The sequence below is a fragment of the Pipistrellus hanaki genome (assembly GCF_964339955.1).
Source record: "Pipistrellus hanaki genome assembly, chromosome: 20".
NCBI lineage: Eukaryota > Metazoa > Chordata > Mammalia > Chiroptera > Vespertilionidae > Pipistrellus > Pipistrellus hanaki.
In genome coordinates this window covers 2636212-2646481 of record NC_140522.1, presented here as the reverse complement: position 1 = coordinate 2646481, position 10270 = coordinate 2636212, and the positions used below count along the sequence as shown (strand labels likewise).

The 10270-nt window shown below is 58.3% G+C and overlaps 1 protein-coding gene across 1 annotated transcript in view; it reads right to left on the bottom strand.

The window, feature by feature from the left end:
- Positions 1–8246: 8246 nt before the first annotated feature.
- Positions 8247–10270, bottom strand: part of DISC1 (DISC1 scaffold protein) — a gene marked incomplete at both ends in the record, with an annotated part of 15594 nt that continues 13570 nt past the window's right edge. The window contains 3 exon segments of the mRNA XM_084868500.1: positions 8247–8267; positions 8411–8639; positions 9690–9750. Coding sequence (XP_084724626.1) covers positions 8247–8267; positions 8411–8639; positions 9690–9750 — 311 coding nt within the window.

Below are 10270 nucleotides of genomic sequence, written 5' to 3'. Positions count from 1 at the left end.
GCCGCCTGGAACTTTCCAGAAGGTGCAGGCGGCAGGGGCCGGGCGGCCTCTTCAAGGACTGACGCGAACGGACTCACCTGGCGCGGACAGCTGGCTGGCTCTCGGGAGGCCGAGCGAGAATAGCACAGAGCAGATGCCAGCCCCGGGAACGGGCTGCAGAGGGCACGGAAGGGCACAGAAGGGCACGCAGGCCGAGGGGCGGGGGCAGGGGCAGAGCGGCACCTGATGGGGCCACACCTGCTCCGGCCCTTGTTCTGTGAGGGCCTCGCCAGCACCCCTGGAGGCGGGCGAGCCCGGGAAGGGGACAGAATGGGGTGTATTTGCCCAGAGACAGTGGGTCGCCCGGATGGGGGCTGTGCCCCCGGCCCTTGCCCTGAGCTCGCTCCCTTAGATTTGTTCAAAGGCCTGGGGGTCCAGGCTGCACAGTGGACCCCGGAACCCTACCCCGGACCCCCCCAGGGACCCCAGGGAGAAGACTACACCTCCCATTAGCAATGAATCGCACGTCATAGGGCAGCCTAGAGTCCAGGACATTATCCTCAGTTCCATCTACCGAAGATTCCTACCGATTTCTTAATTAATTTTTTTTTTTTTTTTTTTTATTTCAGAGAAAGGAAGGGAGAGGGAGAGGGAGATAGAAACACCAGTGATGAGAGAGAGCCACGGATCGGCTGCCTCCTGCACGCCCCCCACTGGGGATGTGCCCGCAACCAAGGTCCATGCCCTTGACCGGAATCGAACCTGGGACCCTTCAGTCCGCAGGCCGGCGCTCTATCCACTGAGCCACCCCCGTTTCGGCCTTACCCACTTTCAATGTGGTCGCCGTATTCCCAGCCCTTTATCTGTGTTCTTTCCAGCCTGGCGTTTTCTCCATCTGTAGCTCAGGTTACGGTCGGCGGATGGGGAACGGGTTGGTCTTTGTTAGACGCGGTGTTGTCGGTGGTGTGAAAAGCTTTCTGTTGATTCTCCCTGGGTCTCTCGCCTCCGGTGACGTCCGTAGGGATGTCCTTCCTTCTTACCACATGGTGACCTTCGTTTCTTTTTCCTGCCTCATGGGTTTAGCCAGTGTCTCCGGGGGAAAATGCTCCCAGTGGGGTGAGCGGGCCGCTCTGGCTCCTCACACACACACACACACACACACACACACACACGTGCCTGGGAATGTTATTTCCTACATCCTCCATCCAGGGGTCAGACAAACACACTGATTCCTGATAGGCTGATATCGGAAAAGAAGCACAGACACCATTGTAAAGCGCTGCTTTATTAGAGAGGTTTTGGGTGAGATCCTGCCCAATCAATCAATCATCAATCGATCATCCTCTTACAAAAAGGTGAGATGAGTGAACCTGATGCTCTCTTTCCTATTCTCCTCCAGAAGACAAAGACAAATAAGTGTGAACAGGGCACTAGGACTTGGACATCCGTTTTAATGTCATGTAACAAGAGAGTCATCTTCCCGGGGCAATCCGTGACGGACAAAAATCCAAGGATGAATTTGCTTAGGCCAGCAGGCACTCGTTGATCGAGGAGCACAGCGTTGCTTTCTTGAAACACCAGTGGGATGGGGTTTTCAAGAAAATCTGTCCAGGCCCGGCTGGCGTGGCTCCGTGGTTGAGCATCCACCTAGGAACCAGGAGGTCAGGGTTCGATTCCCGGTCAGGGCACAGGCCCGGGTTGAGGGCTCCATCCCCAGGGTGGGGCGTGCAGGAGGCAGCCGATCCATGGTTCTCTCTCATCATGGATGTTTCTCTCCCTCTCCCTTCCCCTCTGAAGTCAATAAAAAAATATTTTCTTTTTCAAAGAAGAAGAAAGCAGAAGACTGCACCGTTCATCGGCTGCTCGCTGGAAACCTCTGTGCGCGGAGAGAGCTGTGCGGAGAGCTGCTCGCTCTGGACCCGGCGTCCATCAGCTCCTGCGATGGCGCATCTGCGGGGCAGAGGGACAGAATCACGGACACACGGCTCCACTCGGTGTCCTGTCCACGGGCAGGACGCTCCCAGGCCCGACCTGGAGAAGGTGCCTCCGAGGGACATTCAGGAGGAAACTCAGCCGATGGCGCCCCCTCTTCCCTGCACGTCCCACCCGGGGACCCCCTCTCAGCCTCGGCCACCTCCGTCCGGGGACACCTGGGGGCGCTGTGTCTCCCCATCCACTCAGGCCCAGGGCGGGGTGCAGGGAGGGGAGCACGGCCACGGGCCCCGGCGTACGTGGCTCTCGGTCACTCACCTCCGTCCGTGGCCTCAGGCCTGGGCTCCCCGCACGCCGGCCGCCCCGCGGGGGGCCGCCCCGCTGTCCCCCGCCCCCCCGGGCGGCTGGAGCTGCGGGAGCATGGCCTGCAGGGTCTCCTTCACCAGCCGGAGCTCCGTGCGCAGGGCCTGTGGCCGCCGTTAAGGAACCCGCGGGAGGGGACAGGCCCTGGGCGCCCCCCCACCCCCGGCCGCCTCTACGGGCGGCAGCTGGGCACGGCCGTCTAATGGCAGCTTCCGAATCACAGGCGTGAAATATAAATGAGCATTTGATGCTTCGGTTAAGAGCGAAAGCAGCCGAAGCTGGTGTGGCTCAATGGATAGATCATCGGCCTTCGGACTGAAGGGTTCCGGGTTCGATTCCGGTCAAGAGCATATACCTTGGTTGCGGGCACATCCCCAGTGGGGGGGTGTGCAAGAGGCAGCTGATCCATGCTTCTCTCTCATCGACGTTTCTCTCTATCCCTCTCTCCTCGTCTCTGTAAAAAAAAATCAATAAAATATATATTTTTAAAAAATGTGGACGGAGCCTGGTGACCCTCAGACGGCCCGCCCCTTCACTCCTGCCTCCCGGTGGTCCACGCACCGGATAGACGTGGCCGTGGGCCACTGGGCCAGCCCCTGGATGGATACCTCAGCCTCCATCCCTCAGCCAGCCAGGCGGGACCGGAGTCCCCATCTCCCACCGCCGTTTGTTAGAATGAAAGGGCTTTTTCCCTAAACCGCGGTGCGGCCGCAGATCGATCCCTGTGAGCCTTTGGTTCAAAACAGTCACATCGACTGTAGCCGCCGCCTGGATGTGGTTTGAGGTTGTGGCAGAGATGCTGCGTGGAGAGAGGGGGCGGGGAGGGGGGCAGAGCGGACGAGTAGGATGTAGTTTTGTGCCTGAAGCCAAGCACCGGCCACGCAGGAGAAGTGTGCTCGGCAGACTTCCTGAACACAGCCTCCTTCAGCCCCCACAGAAACCTTAGGAACCGCCTGGCCGGCGTGGCTCCGTGGCTGAGCATCGACCGAGGAACCAGAGGCCACGTCGCAGAGTCAACAACGCGGGCGGCTCTACCCACGCAGGAGAGGACGCATCGCACCTGCAAACCCTGGACCCGGGGCCCGCAAACCACGGCTCGGGAGCCACCGGCGGCTCTCGGGCCGCTGGAGGGTGGCTCTTCCACAAAACACCACGGCCTGGGCGGATCTGTGTCCAAGACGTGGCTCAACGGATAGAGCGTCGGCCTGCGGACTGGAAGGTCCCAGGTTCGATTCCGGTCAGGGGCATGGACCTTGGTTGCGGGGACATCCCCAGTGCGGGGTATGCAGGAGGCGGCTGATGGATGTGTTCTCTCTCATCGATGTTTCTAGCTCTCTATCCCTCTCCCTTCCTTCTTAAAAAAATCAATAAAATATATTAAAAAAAGAAGAAGAAGACGACGTTTACGGTTAAATAATGCGGCTCTCCAAAGACACGTCCCTCGCTGTGCTGTTGACGTTGGCTCTGGGCTGCGGGCTGGACCCAGGGAACCTGAGCTCCCTGGGGACCAGCAGCCGGGCCTGCGGGCCGCCTCCACCCCCCACCCCTAGGCCTGGAGCCCCGGGCGTTCGGTAAGCGTCCCGGACGCAGGAGAAGGATATGGAGCAGCGCCTCGTCCTGGCTCTGCAGGGCCGCGTGGAGCCGGCCCTCCAGGCCCCGCAGCGTCCGGCCGATGGCCTGGCACTTCTCCGCCAGCGCAGCCGAGAGGCCGGGCGGCTCCTGCCGGAGGGGGGGTGGGGTGTGAGCCACAGGCCGTGTCTGGGCCGTGCGCGCCCCTGTGGCTCACACAGGAGGCACGGCCCCCCAGCTCACGGCCTCCCACACACGGACGCGGAGCAGGGGGCCTGAGGGCACCCAGCGGCCCCATCCTCACGTCGGGGCTAAAACAACTAATCTAGGTCAACGCCGAATGAAGCCGTTTGAGATACGGCTCCGTTGCCCTGACCGGTGTGGCTCAGTGGCTAGAGCGTCAGCCTGCGGACGGAGGGGTCCCGGGTTCGAATCCGGTCAAGGGCATGTGCCTTGGTGGCGGGCACATCCCCAGTGGGGGGCGTGCAGGAGGCAGCTGATGGATGTTCCTCTCTCATCGATGTTTCTAACTCTCTATTCCTCTCTATTCCTCTCTCTTCCTCTCTGTAAAAAAAAAACCGAAATCTCTTTCTGTCTTTCCCTCTCTCTTCCACTCTCTCTCTGAAAATCAATGGGAAAATATCATCATCAATGGGGGATTTAAAAAAAAATACATTTCTTTATTGATTTCAGAGAGGAAGAGAGAGGGAGAGAAAGAAAGAGAGACATCAATGATGGGAGAGAATTGAAAAAAAAAAGAAAAAGAAAAAGAAAAAGAAAGAAAGAAAAGGAGCCGAAACCAGTTTGGCTCAGTGGATAGAGCATCGGTCTGCAGACTGAAGGGTCCTGGGTTCAATTCCGGTCAAGGGCATGGACCCTGGTTGCAGGCACATTCCCAGTGGGGGGCGTGCAGGAGGCAGCTGGTCAATGTTTCTCACTGATGTTTCTAGCTCTCTATCCCTCTCCCTTCCTCTCTGTAAAAAAATCAATAAAATATATTTTAAAAATAAAAAAGGAGAGGAGAGGAGAGGAAAGGAGAGGAGGAGAGGACAGCCCATTCCCCTCCCGCCCTCCACGCAGCCCCATACGGTAGCGCCAGCTCAGCGGCAGCCTTTCCACCACAATTTGCTTAACTCCCTTCAGGATCCAAACCTGCCGCCCGGGCCGCGGGGCCAGCTGTGCTGAGTTAGAGCAGATGGCAGACCGCCGTCCTGCGCGCAGGCCCGGGGAGTCTGATGCAAACCAGAGCCCCAGCTTCCTTTGTTGCGCAGGAGTTTCCCATTAAGACGGCTTTCCAAAGACATTTACCCATAAAAGTTTACGCTCAGATCAAACCGGCGTTCGGGGGCGGCCTGCACGGACTCCCTAATCCTCATGCGCCCCTCCGCTGCCACAGCTCCGGCTGACAACCGAGGACATTTTTTTTTAAGAGTGAGAGAGGAAGGGAGAGGGAGAGAGAAAGAGAGAAAGATCCGTAATGAGAGAGAATCATGGACCGGCTGCCTCCTGCACGCCCCACACTGGGGATGGAGCCCGCAACCCGGCCTGTGCCCTGACCGGGAATCGAAACGTAGAACCGTGACCTCCTGGTTCCTAGGTCAATGCTCAACCACTGAGCAACGCCTCCCTTCTCCTCTCCTTCTCCCTCACCATCCCCCTCCTGCTAAAATCGATGAAAACATATTTTTAAAGTATACTGAAATAGTTGGGCCCCTGGAGGGCGGCTCTTCCACAGAACACCACGGCCTGGGCGGGTCTGTGTTGAAGACGTGGCTTCGAAGACGTTTACGTTTAAAAAATGTGGCTCTCGAGAGACATGTCCATCGTTGTGCTGTGGATACTTAGCTCTGTGGACTGATGAGTTTGCCGACCGCTGCGTAGGGTTTTCTCTCCGTGTTTTTTTTTTAATCGTCCACAGGAAGAGCATGCACCTCGGACACAACCCCGCCCATGCCACAACGGGCGTCTCCCGCATCCCGTTGAACTAGACGGTGCCAGCATCCCTCTTCCCACGTAAACACGGGCCCTGCAGCCACGGGGAGCGCCCGCCGGCCTCACGGCGCCAATGAGGCCACGGAAGGCACGTGGCCGGCACTCCCTGTCACGCTAGGGTTCATCCCCATCGCCAACCGGCGGGCTGCACCCTGAGGCAGCAGGGTTTCCCTCAAGAGCATCCGGATGCCCTAAGTCCGTGGTCGGCAAGCTCATCCGCGCGCAGAGCCAAATACCAACAACACAACGACGGACGTGTCTCTGGAGAGCCACGTTGTTTAAACGTAAACGTCTTCGAATGCCACGTCTTCCACACAGACTCGCCCAGGCCGTGGTGTTTTGTGGAAGAGCCGCCCTCCAGGGGCCCAAGAGCCGCGGTTTGCCGACCACAGTCCTAAAGTGGTGAGGAAATCATGGAGGAGAAGCTGATGGGAGGAGACGCTGCAGAGAACTCATAAATGCTGGCCGGCCTGGGGTTGCAGCCAATTCTATACACGGAGTGGCCAGGTTATTATTATCTCTGAACGCATCATCATCTGGCCGCTCCGTGTCTGTCCTATAGAATAAAAGGCTAATGTGCAAATTGTCCCCTCGACCAGGAGTTCGACCAGCAGGCAGGCCGGCCAACCGCCCATGGCCCCTCCCCCTGGTCAGGCTGGCCCGGGCCCTACCCATACACGCATTCATGCACCGGGCCTCTAATGCACACATAAACACACACACACACACACACACACACACACACACACTCACACACACTCACACACACTGAGTGGCCAGGTTATTATGTGTTCAGAAATCATCATCACCTGGCCACTCAGTGTATTATATTTTTAGTGAGTTTTTATTGATTTCAGAGAGGAAGGGAGAGGGAGAGAGAGAAACATCCATGATGAGAGAGAAGCATGGATCGGCTGCCTCCCGCACGCCTCACATTGGGGATGGAGCCCGCATCCCGGGTCTGTGCCCTGTCGGCCCTGGCCCCATAGGGAGGGAGGGAGGCGGCCAAGCAGGCAGACACGGGAGCCCTGGACTGAAAACCGCTCAGCGACTGCGAGCCAGCCCCATGCTCCGAGGAGCCTCCGGTGACACCGGCCGCCAAAGGGCCCGCCCACTGCCCGGGCGGTGGCCGCCCCAGCGCCCCAGCGGGACAGGCGTGTCCCCGGCGAAGCGCTCCCGCCCGCGGTGTTTTCCGGCACCGGTGAGTGTTAATTAGCGGGAGAAGCGCCACAGCCAAGCCCCGGAGCACAGAGAGTCCTTCCAGAACTTTCCATGGGAGGCAGAGCCCTCGGCCTCTCCTGGGCAGGGGAGGGGCAGCCGGCACTGATGAGGGCGGGGAGAGCGGGAGCAGCCAATTGGGAGCGGGTCGCCGAGAGTTAACCAGCTGAGAGGTAGTCAACTAGCTGAGAGTTAGCCAGCTGAGAGTTAGCTAGCTGAGAGGTAGTTAGCTGAGAGGTAGTTAGCCAGCTGAGAGTTAATTTAGCTGGGAGGTAGCCAGCTGAGTTAGTAGCTGAGAGGTAGTAGCTGAGAGTTAATTAGCTAGCTGAGAGTTAACCAGCTAAGAGTTAGTTATCCAGCTGAGAGCCAGCTGAAAGTTAGCTTGCTGAGAGGTAGTTTAGCTGAGAGTTAGCTGAGAAGTAGCCAGCTGAGTTATCCAGGTGAGAGGTAGCTAGCTGAGAGTTAGCTGAGAGGTAGTCAGCTAAGTTAGCCAGCTGAGAGGTAGTTAGCTGAGAGGTAGTTAGCTGAGAGGTAGTTAGCTGAGAGGTAGTAGCTGAGAGGTAGTTAGCTGAGAGGTAGTTAGCTGAGAGGTAGTTAGCTGAGAGGTAGTTAGCTGAGAGGTAGCCAGCTGAGAGGTAGCCAGCTGAGAGGTAGTTAGCTGAGAGGTAGCCAGCTGAGAGGTAGTTAGCTGAGAGGTAGTTAGCTGAGAGGTAGTTAGCTGAGAGGTAGCCAGCTGAGAGGTAGCCAGCTGAGAGGTAGTTAGCTGAGAGGTAGCCAGCTGAGAGGTAGTTAGCTGAGAGGTAGTTAGCTGAGAGGTAGTTAGCTGAGAGGTAGTTAGCTGAGAGGTAGTAGCTGAGAGGTAGTTAGCTGAGAGGTAGTTAGCTGAGAGGTAGCCAGCTGAGAGGTAGCCAGCTGAGAGGTAGTTAGCTGAGAGGTAGCCAGCTGAGAGGTAGCCAGCTGAGAGGTAGTAGCTGAGAGGTAGTAGCTGAGAGGTAGCCAGCTGAGAGGTAGCCAGCTGAGAGGTAGTAGCTGAGAGTAGAAGCCGCCTCCCCCACCTCCAGCCCATCCTGAGTCTCAGCTCTGCCCCAGGCCCAGGGACCACGCTAGACAGGGCCAGGCATCCCGCCTGCAGCGGAGGCACCTGCCATTGGCCCGAATCGAACCCAGGACCCTTCCTTCTGCAGGCCGATGCTCTAACCACTGAGCGACACCAGCTGGGGCCAAAATTGTTAAAACCCTAAGAAGGGCGCCTGGTCCCGTGGGACGCCCTCCCCGCATCCACTGCTCCCCTCGGCGTGTGGTCCCGACGCCCCTCAGCACGGAGCCCCCGCGGACGGCCCAGGAAGGACGGACAGACCTCTCTGTGTCCGCCGGCCGCACAGCCGGGAGAGGGAGCCGGGGGCGCCGTCCGCTCCTCGGGGGCCCGCAGGGGGCGCCTGCCCGCCTCCTCGTCACCTGGCTGTCCCTCCTCCTCTCCCCGCGGCTCCTCCTCTCCCCGCGGCTCCGGGGGCTGCAGGCTCCGGATCAGCAGCCGGCAAGCTTCCCCGTCCGCCTCCCACACTCTCCGGAGCAGCGGGCACGTGCAGCTGGGACAGGGGAGCAGAGGCGCACATGTCAGTCAGGGGGTCCTCCTCGAACCCGGGCCAGACCTGGGCCACCTGCACCCAGGGGTGAGCGCCGACCTAGGAACCAGGAGGTCCCGGTTCGATTCCCCGTCAGGGCACAGGCCCAGGTTGCAGGCTCCATCCCCAGGGTGGGGCGTGCAGGAGGCAGCCAGCATAAATACTGTGATGACATCATGTTGCCGAAACCAGTGTGGCTCAATGGATAGAGCGTCGGCCTGCGGACTCAAGGGTCCCAGGTTCGATTCCGGTCAAGGGCATGGACCGTGGTTGCAGGCACATCCCCAGTGGGAAGTGTGCAGGAGGCAGCTGATGGATGTTTCTAGCTCTCTCTCCCTTCCTCTCTGTAAAAAATCAATAAAATATATTTTTAAAAATAACATAAAAATAATGTGATGATGTCTTTGGGGAAGTTTTCTTTTTAAGAAGCACAACTGAAAGGCCCGGCTTTTGGGATGAAGAGGAGCTGCGGGATTCTCTGCAGAGGCCCCGGCCTACAATCCAGCCCCATCGAGTCCTCCCAGCTCAAGAAATACCATCTCGCCAAAACCGGTGTGGCTCAGTGGACAGAGCGTCGGCCTGCATGCGGACTGAAGGGCCCCAGGTTCCATTCCGGTCAGGGGCATGTACCTTGGTTGCGGGCACATCCCCAGTGGGGGGTGTGCAGGAGGCAGCTGGTCGATATTCCTCTCTCATCGATGTTTCTAGCTCTCCTATCCCTCTCCCTTCCTCTCTGTAAAAAATCAATAAAATATATATTTTTTTAAAAAGAAGAACTGCCATCTTTCCATCCGCGGGGCCAGGAGGAGGCAGCCTGGGTTCCGCCTGAGGAGCTGAGAGAAGGGACTCAGAAGTCTTAGAATTCTTAGGGAATTCTGCACGGTGCCTGCGGGGGCTGCTGGGAACGGGGTGTGGGAACCGGGGCGGCTGGGGCGGGAGGGCGGGAGCCGGGGGAGCCGTCGGAGAAAGCGCGGTGCACAGCGTCCTGTCCGGGCCAGCGGGCGGCACACTCACCCGCGCAGCCTGTCCTCCAGGGCGTCCAGCTGCCTCTGGGCCGCCTCCTTCGCACCGGCCTCTGCAAAACACAAGCCCGGAGCGGATGCAGAGCCGGGGCCAGACCCGGGACGCCTCCACCGGAGCCGAAGAGGCGCCTTCTGTCTTTTAAAATACATTTTTATTATTTCTAAAAATATATATACTTGCCAAAACCGGTTTGGCTCAGTGGATAGAGCGTTGGCCTGCGGACTTAAGGGTCCCGGGTTCGATTCCGGTCAAGGGCATGTACCTTGGTTGTGGGCACATCCCCAGTAGGGGGTGTGCAGGAGGCAGCTGATCGATGTTCCTCTCTCATCGATGTTTCTAACTTTCTATCCCTCTCCCTTCCTCTCTGTAAAAAATAATAATAATAAAAATAATAATAAATAATAAAAAAATATATATATATACTTATTGGTTTCAGAGAAGAAGGGAGAGAGGGAGAGAGAGAGAGAAACGTCAACGATGAAAGAATCATGGATCGGCTGCCTCCTGCACGCCCCACCCTGGGGATGGAGCCCGCCCCCCGGGCCTGTGCCCTGACCGGGAATCGAACCCTG